The 17828-nt window shown below is 38.4% G+C and overlaps 1 protein-coding gene across 10 annotated transcripts in view; it reads right to left on the bottom strand.

Annotated features, from left to right (window-relative positions):
• Window positions 1-254: 254 nt before the first annotated feature.
• Window positions 255-17828, bottom strand: part of rgs20 (regulator of G protein signaling 20) — a 151711-nt gene continuing 134137 nt past the window's right edge. For 8 of the 10 annotated variants that reach the window (XM_078398543.1, XM_078398552.1, XM_078398547.1 and 5 more), the window contains 3 exons: window positions 12901-12987; window positions 6811-7045; window positions 255-1219 (listed from right to left, as the gene is read on the bottom strand). In XM_078398543.1, coding sequence (XP_078254669.1) covers window positions 1031-1219; window positions 6811-7045; window positions 12901-12987 — 511 coding nt within the window. In that variant the 3' untranslated portion in view covers window positions 255-1030. The remainder of the gene's footprint in view (window positions 1220-6810; window positions 7046-12900; window positions 12988-17828) is intronic. The other 2 variants (XM_078398545.1, XM_078398544.1) reach the window with 2 other exon arrangements.

Below are 17828 nucleotides of genomic sequence, written 5' to 3'. Positions count from 1 at the left end.
ATCGAACTCGGGACTCTGGCACTGTAAGGCAGCAACTCTACTCCCTGTGCCACCGTGCCGCAAACTATCAATGCTTTTATCAATATTACATCCACATCATCCAAATGGTGGAGTGCACCTTGCAAATTGTGCGGAAAGCATTTTTTCTCCCAAAAGAGGTGGGTGATTCTGTACAATCATAGAAATGTTTTATGCTGTGCACAATACATAAACAAGATATAACTTTTTAAATGATTTTAATCACATTGTGTACACTAATTCAGTTTTGACAGATCACGAAACAATTGTAAATTAACATTATTTGTGCTTTATTTTTTGAAAAGAATTGAAACGCCCACACTTTGTCCGTTTTCCATTTGCAAAATAAAACAAGGGATACATTTTTTTAATTAATTTTTATAAATATTCACAAATCATAAGGAAATAATTTGCGTTTGAAGAAAAACTCTGATATTAAAATAATAGAAGTCTTACAACAAACCATGTTTTATAGGCAGTATTTCAGTAGTTTTCCAAAACATTGGCTTAGATACTTGAAGTTGATCCATTTTGTTTCCATCAGCGTTATGTTTACATATATCAAGTATATATACTCCAAGACAAGTGGAAGTACTGCCCAATGTGGTTGTGGCATCATTATCATAATGTGCAATGGTAGGAGACTTTTAAACCGTTTTGTAGCATATGTCGCTCAGGTGAGGATGTCATTAGAGGAACATCAAGGCACTTCCACACACAAACTCTTGTCTTCGAGTACATCTTATTAGTATTTCATGTAAAAAATACAACTACAGACTTTTTAAAATGACTAACATTTCACCAGTCATCCTTTGGAGAATCTTGCTGTGTTGATCTGAAGCTGTGTTTTGGCCTGTGTTCAGAGCCCTCTGCAGATAGACATTAAAATCCTTAGTAAAATTTGCCTGAGTATTACTTTCTGGTGAAGATCAAATAGCTCCAGTGTCCCTGCGAGTAATAATAGCCCACAGACATTTCATTATTTCATTTTCAGAAACAAAGTCGGGAAGGCTTAAGGTTCTGACGATGTATCAGTTAAGGATTGAAGCAGGGTTTTGTAGACTGCAGAGTTCATAAATCTTGGATAAGAGTCTCTGTGCATTAATGTGTAAATCTGAAGCTGTGCATCATCAAATGTATGAGGGGAAGGTTCAAGCATATTTCTGTTGATGACCTCACGGACTCTGGAATCAAGGCTGACCTAAATTTAGAATAATACAAAAAAAAAGGACCAGCTATTTCAGATATAATGTGCTTTTTATATTAACTAATGAAATATTAATTTCAGAATACTACATTTCTGTAACACCATTTTACTGGTAGAATAGCTAATAACAGGATAGAAAATATATAAATTTGCCCTTGTTTGTTCAGTACAAGAAGAATCTACTACCTGATTGAACTCATAAAGATACCTATTTAAAAATGTGTATCAGGGGCAGAGGCACATGAACTGTCCCTCTTTGCTACTTTTAAGTACTCTATAGATTGGAGAAGACATCCATTTGCGTTAGCTTAAGTTTCCTGGAGGATCAGCCATGATCATATTAGAGGTATGAACATCGACTTCTCCAACTTTAGATAGTTCCTCTGTCCCTCTCTTCCCCTCCTCCTTCCCAGATCTCCCTCTATCTTCCTGTCTCCACCTATGTCCTTCCTTTGTCCCGCCCCCCTGACATCAGCCTGAAGAAGGGTCTCGACCCGAAACATCACCCATTCCTTCTCTCCCGAGATGCTGCCTGACCTGCTGAGTTACTCCAGCATTTTGTGAATAAATGATCATATTAGAGGTCAAAATGGATAGTTGGGCCAACTGGCCTAACCCTGCTTCTGTGTTTATGTTCTTTGTCCTTTATTTCTGCAGGCAACATCTATTGGACTTTGGAGCAATAAAACGATAACATGGATGATCTCAATAAGAAATAGTATTTACATACTATTAACACAAAAATAGATGTTTCATTTGGATGATGAACCAGGAAGGAGAGTAGGATTGTAATGAAAATAATATTAGAGGAACAAGAATCAATCTGATGCTTTTTATGAAGACCTCATGTTGTTGAAAAAATTCCCTACGAAATTTCCCTACGAGGATCGAAAGAATGAATCTGATAAGCAGTGGCAGTGCACAGAAACTAATAAAATAATAACAAGGGGTCTAGGAGTGGAATTAGGAGTAATGGAGACTGCAGCCATAGGAGGAGTTAGGAGATGGAAGAATTTATGGAAAGGAACCTTCTTCCGATCTTTGGACTGGACTTCAATATAGATCACTGATCCAAACATATAGGGCAATATAATTAAGTAATTTAACAATAGTTAAAGAAAATATTGGATTTTGAGGGTGATTGTCTCTACTAAATTATCAAAGCAGCAATAACTGAAGAATTAAATGCATTGTGATTAAAGCTTCCATACAATATAAAGGTGGTTTGTATTTTTATAGATATATTCTTACATTCATTCCCAATTATTGAATACGCACTTATGAGTTTGTATCTATTTAAATGCAGGGCAATACACAACAGCTAGAACTTAATTAACATTTAAAACTATGGACTTAATTTACTAGATACATCTCCAAAGCGTTATCATTGAATTATTCTCATCTATCAAGACCTGTATAAGTATTATTCAGACACTTACGGAATAGAACCACTACCAACATGCAGGTTCATTGGAAAACTCTTGCACAGAAATAAACATTGGAATGTTACATTTTACTCATGGTATGCAATCCACAGAAGATGAGTCTTCACACATTTTGTACTTATCAATACAGATTTTCAGTTCTGATGCCATCTAGAAACCCGTCCTAATCCCCTTGAACTGCCCTTGATTATCTGAATGAGCATAGTAACTCCACTTCATCTTAGAAAACCAATTCCAAGATCTTTTTATCCCAGGTGTTCTGAACTGTGAGGAAGAATCTACTTTCTTGGATCAGCCATGCTGGGAAATGTAAATGATGGATGAAAAGTCTAGGTTGCAAGGGACTTTGAGTTTTTTTAATCCAACTGTAAGTGTAGATAAATTCTAACTGTAATGAAGTTTATTCCATCCTCAATAACATCACATTCCTGAGTCTGTCTAAATTGCATGAATGAATTTCTTATTTTCTTACAGTCAACTGTGTAAAATCTAGAAACAGTGGAAAAAGCTGTGAGGGCAATTCTTGCCCAGAAAAAGCATCTAGCCAGCTCCTCACTGGCCAAGCATTTGGCGGGATGGGATTGCAGGCAGAACAACTGGTAGCGCTTTGTCACTGATTTACGGAATGTAAAAGCAGACCGGATAGCACGCAACAAAAGCTTTTCACTGCACCTCATTACATGTTACAATAAACTAAACTGTAACTGTAACCTGGGCTAAACTTACACATATTTCTTCCTACTTCTTGATATTCTACTTTGGTTAAACATATGTATTCATTTCTAACATATCAATATTATTTTCTTCTCTTTGTTTTGATGGTTTATCGCTCTTCTGAGAGTGGTTTAATTATATTTCCTAATCTGTTTTTAATTAGATAAATCATCTTTGATTTATAAAATCCTTTTCGCAATTACATAGGTATTAACTTTTTCATTCAAACGTGTTTTAATGCCACAAAGGAGCTACTAGGTTTGGTTACATAGGATATATATTCTAATTATACTGACTTTTGGGATTACAAAGAAAAATTGATTCTTTTCAATAAGACCACCTTTAAAAAACATCATCTGCTAGTAGATGAATTTTAAAAAAAAATTGTTGTAATTTTCAACAGCGTTGAAGATTATTCAGGTTCTAGACTTGACTCAGCCGACAATGTTAAGGTTAAACAATCTGAAACCCTAACCTTGTTTTAAGCTTGTGCTAATTTTGAAATTTAATACAGTTAAACACTACTGTGCAGAAGATAATAAAATAATACTATCGCACTTTAAATATTATGGTCCATATTTTGCTGTCAATAATGTACGAACGCTTGCAGATACCCACAGTTTGTTCATGGGTCCAGCTCACCGAATGTCTTTGTGCAGCCTATCTAATAGAGCCCTCTAGAGGTGATCTGGAAGACATCTGAACATTATAGAAACATAGAAAATAGGTGCAGGAGTAGGCCATTTGGCTCTTCATGGCTGATCATCCAGAATCAATACCCCATTCCTGCCTTCTCCCCATATCCCTTAATTCCATTAGCCCTAAGAGGGCTATTATCTAACTCTTTCTAACTCCATTTTCTAACTCTTTTGAAAACATCCAGTGAATTGGTCTCCACTGCCTTCTGTGACAGAGAATTCCACAGATTCACAACTCTCTGGGTGAAAATTATTTCTTCATCTCAGTCATAAATGGCCTACCCCTTATTCTTAAACTGTGATCCCTGGTTCTGGACTCCCCCAACATCGGGAACATTTTTCCTGCATCTGGCCTGTCTAATCCCTTAAGAATTTTATATGTTTCTCTCAGGAAATTCTATCGAGGAAATTCTAGTTTAATTATTTAAATTCTTTATACATAGGAATGGGATAGGAATAACATCTCCCAATTGAATAGGAGTGAATAATGCTAGCCATATTTGCCAAGATTTATTATGGAGCTCATCTAAGAGATGAATAGATTTTTTTAAAGCAGTTTTATTTTATTATTTAGCATTTTGTGCGCCATTCTTACTTCTGACAATATTTGTGAAAAGAGCAATTGGTTTTAATCTCAATCTTTTCTTGCATGTGCAGTGGCAACTCAGCCTTAGTTGTTTCTTCACATCTTGTTACTAGTGGAAGGTCTATTTTAATTGTATCTGATATGTCAGTATTATACAGATTCTATCCAAGAAACTGAAATCCGCTTAATTCTACTTGGATTGACAGAACAAAAATCCATTTCTTTATTTTAAAAAATGTTGGTGAATGCGTTGATATAACGGTGACAATACTTGCAATTAATTTACTCACATTTGCACATTATTACATTGTGATCTTTTAACGATGAGGTTAATTGTTGCAACCATGGTATTTGTTTGATCGAAGAATATTTTAACAACACCTATTTTTTGTTCTTTTTAGATTAGGACCAAGTGAATTAAAAGGATTTTAATTCAGACGGACTCAATTTCTGGTGCAATCTGCTTCAAACATTGACAGACTATTATGGTGTTGATAATCTGTCGCAATATTTTACATCAGTAGAAAATGCTTTCAAGGGATTAGTAAATAGCGATTACAAAAATCCCCATCTTACTCCGACACGACCACAGATTTAATATTATGTCAATTCCTTTAACATAGTGTGTGTGATGGAGGCCCCACTTTATTCCTGTCCAGCTAATGCTCTCAGTAATATCTCAGAATCCGATATGCAGCTCTTGCAAAAGTCCCAGAATTGTAGAGATAGTCTTACAACATCTCAGAGCAACACTTCTTACTGATGATTCCACTGCTCAGCTGAATTAGGATTGAGCATTGGCCACAAGTTAGTTGATTAGATTAGAGATACAGCGCGGAAACAGGCCCTTCTGCCCACCGAGTCCGTGCCAACCAGAGATCCTCGCATATTAACACTATCCTACACATTCTAGGGACAATTTTTAAATTTATCAAGCCAATTAACCTACAAACCTGTACGTCTTTGGAGTGTGGGAGGAAACCGCAGATCTCGGAGAAAGACCACGCAGTCACGGGAGAACGTACAAACTCCGTACAGACAGCATCCGGGTCTTCGACGCTGCAAGCGCTGTAAGGCAGCAACTCTACCGCTGCACCACCCTGCCGCCCAGAGTTGATATCGCAACTCTTAAGTCACTTAGTTTTGTATTCCAATGAAAGGTCATCAACATTAACCCTCTTTCTCTCTACACTAATGCTGTTTGACCAATCTTTGGTCAAAGAATAAGTATTCCCAATTTTCAGTGTTTTGTTTAAAAAGTTGCTGTGCGGCTTAAGAAGGTTTAAATCATATCATCATATCATATATATACAGCCGGAAACAGGCCTTTTCGGCCCACCAAGTCCGTGCCGCCCAGCGATCCCCGTACATTAACACTATCCTACACCCACTAGGGACAATTTTTACATTTACCCAGCCAATTAACCTACATACCTGTACGTCTTTGGAGTGTGGGAGGAAACCGAAGATCTCGGAGAAAACCCACGCAGGTCACGGGGAGAACGTACAAACTCCTTACAGTTTTCTTTTCTGGGAAATATTCTAGCTACTTGCATCATTAAATGCATTCTGTTGGAATCTATGACATATTTTAATTGTGGAATTAATGGGCTCAATAGGCTGCATAACCATTTCCTTGTTTCAAACGTAAAGATTGACCTTTGAGAAACATGAACATTTAATGCACATTTATGGATCAAGGAGAAAAGGGGGAAGGTTACTTCCAAAGTTAATACACTTTAAACTAACTTTATGAATGTATACCATTCATTTGGAGCTATTGTAGTTAAATAAGTTTTTTTAGTCCTTGACCATCCAGACCATTTTGGCTTTAGTCTAGTTATTTTTGCTTCTATAGTTACATCTTATTTTACTGAAACTTGCACTGTCTGCATTATTTTTCTTCAGCTGCTAACGACTTGTCCTGGAGGCATTAACCAATGGGAGAAACTTGCATTCATCCTGCCTACATCCATCATTATTTGTGCATCTTTTCTGTGCAATTAGATTGTATCTTTTCTGTGCATTCACATTTTGGAACTATTAAGTGCATTTATGAGGTATTCCTGAAGAGAACTTGGTTACCATTGTTAATATATTAGATTTAACATCCACAAAATATTTAATGCAACTTAAACTCACCTCTTTCGGTGAAAGGATGGATATATAATCCTCATATATTAATCTTGCTTTCTCCTCAACAAGTTTTTTGTTGACTTCATTTTTAAGGTCTTCACAAGCCAGCCAGAACAACATATTTTCCTCACTGTACTCTGTTCGTAAAAACTCTCGGAATGCATTTCTTCCTGCAGGACTTTTCATTAACTTGTCAAAAGACTGTCCCCAGGACTGCACTTCTTCAAGTGTTGGCTTTGGACTGTATGAGCAAAGTGAGCAAAAGTGAAGGAAGCAATTGTTAACAGGGATTTTTTTAAATGAATATTTCAGGAAACAACTTGAAACTCAAAATGTTAGAAATAAAACAAGGAAAAACACATTTTAGAACTACACAGTTGATTTCATAAGGAGCTTGACAAAATTTGTTCAATAACATTTTATTAAATTCACACAAAACTATTTTATCATGGCATCAAATCAAGGTAGATTATGTATTTGATCAATTACCTCCAATCCTACAACCCGAGATCCATGAAACATCTGAGATCCTCAAATTCTGGTCTCTTGTGGAGTTCCAGTTTTAATTATTTCCTTGTTGAATTTTGAGTCTTCAACTCCCAAAGCCCTAAGCTCTGCATTCCTCTAGCTAAACCTTTCCGTCATCCTGTAAGAAGCTCCCAACTATGTGCCCTCGTAATTTGTTGATTGTTGTCAGATTTTGGTTGATAATGTTCAGTGAGCAAGACTTTCTGCTGCAACAGCTTATTTTACTATTTGATCAATTAATGGATGATCAGCAATCTAGCTTCATAAATATGTCTTAGCTCCAAATAAATTAATATCTCTGGTTAATAAAAATCTATCAATTGTGGGCATCAGATTGATTCACTTGGTATTAATTCCCTTTTAGGGAATAAACATCCAACTTCAACAGCCTTTTACATGTATTCATAACTTCATTCCTGAAAGGACAAGCTCTAACTTTTAGACTGTCTTCTGAACATAGACCATCTAATTAGTGGAATTAGTTTCTATCTACCTATTTCATTTAAAGTCTTGAAAACCAGTCAAATCTTCTTAAATATCTGGTTTCCAAGGGACATAACTACAAATAGTTTAGTTGTTCAGTTTAGTTTAACTTTTGGAGTTTCGGTATATACATCTATATACTAAAACTCTTGTTTGTTTGTTTGTTCCTGAACTAAAGAGAGGAGGATGATGGCAAAGCTATCATCACTGCTGGACAACGATTCCCACCCCACGCAGGACACTGTCACTGTGCTGAGCAGCTCCTTCAGTGACAGACTTCTTCACCCCAAGTGTGTGAAGGAGAGATATCGAAAGTCCTTCCTTCCTGCTGCCATCAGACTGCACAATCAGCACTGCTCCCAGCAGACCAGTAAATAAAGATAGTTACTGTTATTTTATTTTTTAATGAATGCTTATTTATTTTTGTTATCCACTTTCCTGCTGTAATCCTGCAAATTTCCCCATTGTGGGACAAATAAAGGATTATTATTATTATTATTATTATTAAACGGTACACGATAGCGCGACAATTTTAGGCCCACCTTACTCACTGTCACCCCTTTGGTGCTAATGGAAGATGTTTCATTGAAATTGGTGTTATATTTTAAAAGTTATTCACATTTTAAAGTTTGAATCTATCTCCAAGGGAGGGAGAGGGGAGGGAGTGGGTGGAGGGAGTGGGGTGGAGGGGAAGAGGGGAGTGGAAGGGGGTAGGGGGAGGGGAAGAGGAGGGGGAGGGACGGTGGAGGGAGGATGGAGGAGGGAGGGAGGGAGGGGGAGAGGGAAGGAGGGGGAGAGGGAAGGAGGGGGGAGAGGGGAGGGGGAGGGAGGTGGGGGGGAGGGGGAGGTGGGGCTGAGGGGTGGAGGGGTCTGTGCAAGACACTGCATCAGATGTATGCTATAGGAGAATGTCATCTGAGAATAGAGATGTTAGAAACTGCAGGTGCTGGAATCTTGAGTGAAAAATAATCTTTTGATCATCAGTATCATCTGAAAATATTTATAAAGCCACTTTAATGGAGGAAAACATCTAAATGCACACCACAATATGTGAATGCTTTGTATATCTCTGAGCGTTTAGAGATGCCTGATCAACTAATTATAAATTAGAATACCCAAATGCTTTGAGTAATAAAGGAAGGCTTTTTTGTTTGCATGCACTGATGAATGTAAACAGAGGTATGAAAATGATCCCTTAAATGTTCATTCTCCCCATTATTCTGTGGTGAGTATGAAACCAATGTGCTCACAACAATTAATAATAATCCAAATTATAGTGTCAATTCAGTATCAATAAAAGGAAACTCCAAGATAGGTTAAATGGTGGTCATGGGAGGAATATGTCACAATACACAGTGCATCTCACCCTGCTGCGTATGGGGCTGCACACGGAGGACCAACAGCATATTTGGCAGGTGGTCATAATGTTTTGGCTCATCAGGTCATAATGTTTTGGCTGATCGGTGTATGAAACAACATAAAACAAACCATTTTATACAACAGATTTAAATCAATATAAGATGACATGACAATTGGTTACAAAAAAACAACTTACATGTTACCTATAGAGTCATACAGCATGGATAGTGAGTGGCCCTTCAGCTCAACTTGCCCATGCTGACCAAGATGCCCTATCTATACTAGCCCTGCCTGCATGCATTTGCCCCATATCCCTCCCATGTACCTGTCCAAATGTCATTTCAATGGTGTTATAGTATCTATCTCAACTACCTCCCCTGGTAGCTCCGTCCATTTACTCACTAGTCTCTGTGTAAAAAAGCTGCCCCTGAGGTTCCTATTAAATCTTTCCCCTCTCACCATAAACCTATGACTTCTGGGTCTTGATTCCCCTAGTCTGGGTAAAAGACTGTGCATCTATTCTATCTATTCCCCTCATGATCTTATACCCCTCTTTTAGATCACCCCAGGTATAAAACCCTAGCCTGCCCAGCCTCTCCCTGTGGCTCAGGCCCTGGCAACATCCTCGTGAAAGGTACCATCCTCGTATAGAAATATAGAAACATAGAAAATAGGTGCAGGAGTAGGCCATTCAGCCCTTCAAAACAGCTCCACCGTTCAATATGATCATGGCTGATAATCCAAAATCAGTACCCCGTTCCTGCTTTCTCCCCATATCTCTTGATTCCGTTAGCCCTCAGAGCTACATCTAACTCTCTCTTGAATACATTAACAAACTTGTTAATGGATACATTCAAAACACCTAACCTTATTTCTTCTTAATGTGTATCTATAGTAAGAAATGTTCTTAGCAGATTTCCAAAGATCTTTGACCAAAGTATCATACCAAAGGCTGCTGCATGAGCTGATCCATAGAAAACTGGGCAATGAATAGGAAATGGATATATAAATTTAGGAAGTGATTAAAGGTTTGTATGTGAGAAGAGATTGGTTGTGAGTTGGAAGTGGGGCAGATGTTGTGCTTGCTTGATGGTGGATGGGAAACCCAGTTTTCTTGTAAGTTCTTTTGTTCTGTGTTTTCCAATAAATTAAGCAGATCAATGCAAAGGCACAGCAGGTATCAATTTCAGGGCATTTATAAAAACTGACTTTGATAAGGTAAGACTTTATGCTGTTTTTGTCTACCCTGCAGGCATAAAGGAACTGAAGTGTAAAAATGCCAGGCAGCATCTCTGGAGAGAGGGAATGGGTGACGTTTTGGGTTGAATCTGAATCTGAGACCCGAAACGTCAGCCATTCCTTCTCTCCCTCTCCAGAGATGCTGCCTGTCCTGCTGAGACACTCCAGCTTTTTGTGTCTATCATAAAGGTTCACTAATTTATGTAGTAGAAGGTAGAAGAAGTGTGGATCAACACCAACATTGCACAGCTGGAGTGCTACCAAAATATACCTACAAGGGAATAAATTCAGGAAAGTATATAAATATCACGAGGATGCTCTCATATGATTTAATCAAAAGCACTAGCATGGAGAAGAGCCAGGGGTTCAATTTTACTGGATATGAGGTCTGCAGTTTTATGAGCCTGGGTGTATGGAGGTTGGTACTTCTAAGCAATTTAAAGGAAACTTACCTGAGTAAATTACCCAGTCATGAGCTGGGATTTACTCAGGAAAGGCCCCATTAAATCACACTGCTGCAGTGCCAGTTCTCTTTGGCTGAAAGTGTCCTGCAAGCATGTTTTGGAACAATGCAGGCTCATGTCCTCCAGCAGGACTATAAATGAGCATGGACTTCATTAAACATGTAATCAGCGCCTACCAGATTCACAACAGAAAATAACTGGGCAATTCCTGGAAAGGTGCAGGAAATCATTGCCACCATGTGTTACATTAAAACACGTTTATTTTCATACACAGAGAACGGAAAAATAAATAGTGCCACATTAATGAATTTCTAGGCACTCGATAATCTGCCTGGTAAATATTCATGTCAAGATTTTTATTCCACAGAGTCCTTTCTGGATCCCACTGAACACATTTGGATTGAAGTGAGAAAGTAAAGGGAAATTATCTCTCAATTTATCATTTTGAAAAGTTTGTCTTATTTTACGTCAACTTCCCACACAAGCCTCTTCATTAATCTTTGTTTAGAAAGTAGCAAATAAACATGAGTTAAAGAAATATACTAAAACATTGGGCACAGAATGCTATTTGAACCCTGAAAATATCGACAACATAGAATGCAAAAGGATAATTGAATGATTCTCTTACTTTATTTCCAATACGAAGAATGTAAATTGCTAACGTCACTAAAATATTTCAAAATTTCAATATCCTGAATACAATAACCCATTTATCTAATTCCTTATTTGTATTGGTTATGCAGTGATGTCCTGGAAACTGCAGTTTCCCCAGAACATCAATAAAATAAACTTGGGTATCTGACTACAAGTTTTATTGAGGAAATTGGTGAAAGGTAAATAAATTTTATCAAAGTAAATAGGTTAGTCCATAGTAAATAAATCAGTAAGTTTGGCTGAGCTAAAATGTTTACCAAAAGGTATTTACATGAGATTTTGCACAATCAACTAGTGGAGGCCAATTCTTTGAATGCATTCAAGAGAGAGCTAGATAGAGCTCTTAAGGATAGCAGAGTCAGGGGGTATGGGGAGAAGGCAGGAACAGGGTACTGATTGAGAATGATCAGCCATGATCGCATTGAATGGTGGTGCCGGCTCGAAGGGCCGAACGGTCTACTCCTGCACCTATTGTCTATTGTCTATTGTCAAACATTCTCAGTTGAAGTTGACCATATTTGTTCACACAACTGCCTTACCTGGTTTCAGACGCATCAATTAAGACCTCTTTCCTGAGTTCCACAACAAATACCCTGACTGCTGGCAACTACAGCTTGTTGGAAAGGTGAACTAAATACCAAAATGTATGAAAGGCAGTATGTTGGTCATGGCAAAACACATTGAGTGGACATTTTTGTTGCTCTGTGCTTTGCTGTTCGACAAACAATAGAACATTCAATTAACTTTGGTGTTACTAAGAGAGAAGGGTTGTGATAAAGGTCTGAAATATTTTGAAGAGAAGTCCAACACTATTATTAATCTATTATTAACCAACACAAACTATTAACCTCTATCTTTCATGATGTTGAATTCTTGATATTATGTTTACTTTACAGAAGGACTGGAGTTGCTTTTCACTTTATCTTTTCTTAAAGCCAATGGAGAGGTATATCATTTGAGATGTGTACAAACTGATCAATCCACTGCCACCTGGTTCAATGTTTTATAATTTCACATATACACTTCACAGTGAAATTCTTGCACTCATCGCCATATTTTGGCACCAAAGAGAGTGTCGTCCAAAGTGGGGCTCGAACTCACGACCCTGAGAATAAGAGTCTTATGCACAACCGACTGAACCAGCCGGACTGGGTTAGTCAGAACCGGTTACCTGTCCGAACCAAAGTTAAACCCTGCTCATTTTTAAAAATTAGAACTTGCTCCACGTACCAAATCTCTGTTGACATGGTCAGAATCATCAAATATTTTCTGTCTGGTATTTTCACTTCATCCTCTTTCAAAAGCCCTAAGCAAAGAACAATGGCAATACTTTTCGGAGCACACAGAAACTGGTTAAGTAATAGTGTACCTTTCTTCACAGTTTGGCTGGCCTTCTCCTCTGGCTTCCTGAGACATCCTTCTTGCTCTTTCGTCATCTTCATTCCTAACAGTAAGACTGCAAGGTAGTAAATAAAATCATTTTATCGAGGCACAGGAGCAGATGGCAATGGTTTGTTATTCACAAAAGTAATTCAGATTGATCAGCAGTACTCTTTTTGATTACTGAAAATATTGATAGGGAAGAATCTCCAAAATGTTTGCTCCTGGCTTGAACAGTAGTTTTCAGATCAATAACATAGAGTCGTAGAGTGATACAGCGTGGAAACAGGCCCTTCGGCCCAACTTGCCCACACCATCCAACATGTCTCAGCTACAGTAATCCTACCTGCCTGCGCTTGGTCCATATCCCTTCAAACCTGTCTTATCCATGTAAACCAATGCTTGTCATGCTTGCTATGCCAACAAGCATTGGCAATCTTTGATGATAATACAAAAAAACTCAAATTACAATTTGTTATCACCTGCCGTGATAATACTAAGTAGGCCAATTAAAACATGTGTTGCTAATTGTAATGTATATTAATTTTCTCATGGTAATGGAAATTAGAAGTAGATTAATATCTCTCTCACATTTGCTAGTCAAGTAATAGCCCTTCTTATCTCTCATCTTCCTCATTCTTGGTGACTCATTCCATTTTTACTTTTGTCTCTTTATACAATGCTACACCACATATTTACTGTGTATCCTACTCTTGTAATCTCTGTATGTTTTCTATCCAGGTTCTTTATTTATTTAAAAAAAAGAAGAAAATATTGAATCTTGGCAGATTATGCAGTCTGTCATTTCTGTGTTGCCTCTTTATCAGCTATCCTTTCTTTCAGTTCCATTCTCTTGTTTTTTCAGTCTTCTTTACAACTAAAGATCAGTAAGGCATTTGACAAGGTTCCACATGGAAGGTTGATTAAGAAGGTTAAATCGTTGGGTATTAATAGTGAGGTTGCAAGATGAATTCAACAATGGCTGAATGGGAGATACCAGAGGGTAATGGTTGACAATTGTATGTCAGGTTGGAGGCCAGTGTCTAGTGGAGTACCCCAAGGATCTGTGTTGGGTCCACTGTTGTTTGTCATTTACATTAATGATCTGGATGATGGTGTGGCAAATTGGATTAGTAAATATGCAGATGATACTAAGATAGGTGGTGTAGTTAAGAATGAAGTAGAGTTTCAAAGTCTACAGAGAGACTTGGGCCTTTTGGAAGGGTGGGCTGAAAGATGGCAGATGGAGTTTAATGCTGATAAGTGTGAGGTGCTGCATTTTGGTAGGACAAATCAAAATAGGACGTACAGGGTAAATGGTAGGGAATTGAGGAATGCAGTGGAACAGAGGGATCTGGGAATAACTGTGCATTGTTCCCTGAAGGTGGAATCTCATGTGGATAGGGTGGTGAAGAAGGCGTTTGGTTATGCTTGCCTTTATAAATCAGAGCATCGAGTATAGAAGTTGGGATGTAATGTTAAAATTGTATAGGGCATTGGTGAGGCCGAATCTGGAGTATGGTGTGCAGTTCTGGTCACCAAATTATAGGAAGGATGTCGACAAAATGGAGAGGGTACAGAGGAGATTTACTAGAATGTTGCCTGGGTTTCAGCACTTAAGCTACAGAGAGAGGTTGAACAGGTTGGGTCTTTATTCTTTGGAGCGTAGAAGGTTGAGGGGGGACTTGATGGAGGTTTTTAAAATTTTGAGAGGGACGGACAGAGTTGACGTGGGTAGGTTTTTCCCTTTGAGAGTGGGGAAGATTCCAACAAGGGGACATAGCTTCAGAATTGAGGGACAAAAGTTTAGGGGTAACATGAGGGGTAACTTCTTTACTCAGAGGGTGGTGGCTGTATGGAATGGGCTTCCGGTGGAAGTGGTGGAGGCAGGCTCGATTTTATTATTTAAGAGTAAATTGGATAGGTATATGGATAGGAGGGGATTGGAGGGTTATGGTCTGAGTGCAGGTCGATGAGACTAGGTCAGGGAGAGTGGTCGGCGTGGACTGGTAGGGCCGAACGGGCCTGTTTCCGTGCTGTAGTTGTTATATGGTTATATATATATGGTTACTTATTATCCTGAATAATCGTAAAACATTCAATTTCCTGACAATTCCCTTGTAAATTAAATAATGATTTGTTTCCTTTGGTGATTGTATTACATTTGCGCACTTTAGCTCCTGACTCATCATCCATTTTATTGGAACTCAGAACTGGTCTGCCTGACATTTTTAAGCCGTGGAACTTCCATCAAAAAATTATTTTCAAAAACAATTATATGAATATTTTTCTTGTGGAGCCAGGATGGGAAAATAGATATATCCAAAAATGTGCATAATATTCCAATCACAGTCCAACCATTGATGACTATACATGGTAGCTATGTGATCATACAGGTAATACAAACCAATGACAATGTGGAGAATTAAACATTAAAATTTTCATGATGTGCATAAACAGAGAGCTGGTTAATTTACCCTGGGCTCTTTTTACAGGGCAGCAGGCCTTTTAGTTTAGTTTAGTTTAGAGATAAAGCCTGGAAACATGCCCTTCAGCCCACCGAGTCTGCGCTGACCAGCGATCCCCGCACACTAACACCATCCTACACACCAGGGACAATTTTACCAAGCCAATTAACCTATGAACCTGTACGTCTTTGGAGTGTGGGAGGAAACCGGATCACCTGGAGAAAACTCACGCGGCCTCAGGGAGAACGTATGAACTCCATACAGAGAAGCACCCATAGTCAGGAGTGAACCCGGGTCTCTGGCGCGGTAAGGCAGCAACTCCACCACTACGCCACCATGCCGCCGTGCCATCTTTTAGTACCTTGTTATTGTCCAGTTCAACAACCAAATACATGTAAAAGGTTTACTTTGGCAAAACAATGACATGAATACAAACAATTACTTTGGTTAATTGGAATTTGTCACTGGTGAAGGGTTCACTTTTGATTTCCCCTTTTTTTTAAACTTATTTCATGCTGCTAATTTCACTCTACAGTTTACCTTACAGGACAAACCAGGCAATTCGAATAACCAGGGTGGGTACAGGAAATTAAATTTGACTGCCTTTTGAGGGAAATTTTAAATAAATGCATATATATATATATATATGTGTATGTGTGTGTATATATATATATATGTATATGTGTGTATATATATATATATATATATATATATATATATATATATATATATATATATATATAATGTATGCATGCAGAGGGAGCTGGGGGTGAGGGTAGATGCTGCCCCGAGTTAGCCCTGCCCATACATGGTCCTGCATAGTGGGCATTTATATTGGATGTATATATTTGTGACAGTTTAACAAACACTACATTTGATTTATCATATGCTTTTGGCTCTATTTGTGTAATTTTTCGTGAAATTATATATCCATCCTGAACTCCTATAAAATTTAAATCAAAACATAATTCTTCCATTACTTTCTACATTCCTTAAATTTTCCAACCTCCAAGTCAAATACCCATGAAATAGATCTGCCAACGAGCACCTCAGATGATTGAAGAAGTCCATAACCAAGAAAACCAATGACCTACTTTGTGACTATATTTATCATATCGTTCAGTGCCTCACTGCTCAGCCAGTACCCAGGTAAATCACTGTTCACGCAACTTCATTGTGCAGAGATATGCAACGGGAGTGCACCGGAGTAGAGTTGCTGCCTTACGGTGCCAGACTCCCGTGTTCGATCCTGACCACGGGTGCTGTCTGCACAGAATTTGTACGTTCTCCCTGTGGGTTTTCTCCAGATGCCTTGGTTTCCTCTCACATTCCAAAGATGTGCAGGTTTGTAGTAGGTTAATTGGCTTCTGTAAATTGCCCCGAGGATGTAGGATGCAAAACTAGGACGACATAGAACTAGTGTACAGGTGATCGTTTGTCAGCTTGGACTCAGTCGGCCGAAGGGCTACATGCAGTATCTCTGAACTAAAACTAAACTAGTTTCCTTGGAGCTGCTCATGTAATGAAACATAGGGCAGAGTGCTTTACGGCCGAATGAATAATAAATGGATGCTGATTAGAAGAATGAAAAGAAGAAAGAGCAAACTCTCTTTGACACTGGCAAACACTTAAGGAGTGTAGAATAACAGGTAGAGAGCTAATGGGGCATTCTATAAGATGGAGATGGAATAGTTGCAGAATGAGCATGAAGCAAGGAATAGGAAGAATCTCAGAGACCTGGTGGGCAAAACGATTACAGAATCTTATGAAAATGAAAGCAAAATTCATAAGGTAATGAATGAAAACACAATTTGCTAGAGTAACTCAGTGGGTCAGGTAGCACCTCTGGAGATAAAAGATGGGTGACGTTTCGGGTTGGGACCACTGCAAAATTCATAAACTGAATTCATTCCACATTCAAGTCTAATATAGGCCGATATATAAAACATAGACATAGACATAGACATAGACATAGAAACATAAAAAATTATGTCCCTTTAAATCACCCTTTAAATTCTTTGCTTTTGGAGTTATGGTGTCCTTGTTTTATTTACGTTAAGCATTATTTACAGTTAATTATTAAGGTTAAAAGTAATGTCATTATGATCCAGTTTCGGTCATAAAATAATCAATGGGCATTGGCACATTGGTGATGTTATCACATACAGACATACAAAGGGAAAACAACAGTGGTGATAAAATGAGTTGTGAGAAGAAGCCCTCAATCTAGAACGGCAGTGGAAGCAGCAGTGAGTTGCTCTCATCTTGGGAGAGGCCTGCAGATGAGGCCTGCAGATGAGGCCTGCAGATGAGGCCTGCAGATGAGGCCTGCAGATGAGGCCTGCAGGTGAGGCCTGCAGATGAGGCCTGCAGATGAGGCCTGCAGATGAGGCCTGCAGATGAGGCCTGCAGATGAGGCCTGCAGATGAGTGGCAACTCTACTATATGT

This window comes from Rhinoraja longicauda, chromosome 4 (genome assembly GCF_053455715.1).
Source record: "Rhinoraja longicauda isolate Sanriku21f chromosome 4, sRhiLon1.1, whole genome shotgun sequence".
NCBI lineage: Eukaryota > Metazoa > Chordata > Chondrichthyes > Rajiformes > Arhynchobatidae > Rhinoraja > Rhinoraja longicauda.
This window is presented reverse-complemented; position numbering and strand designations above follow the sequence as displayed.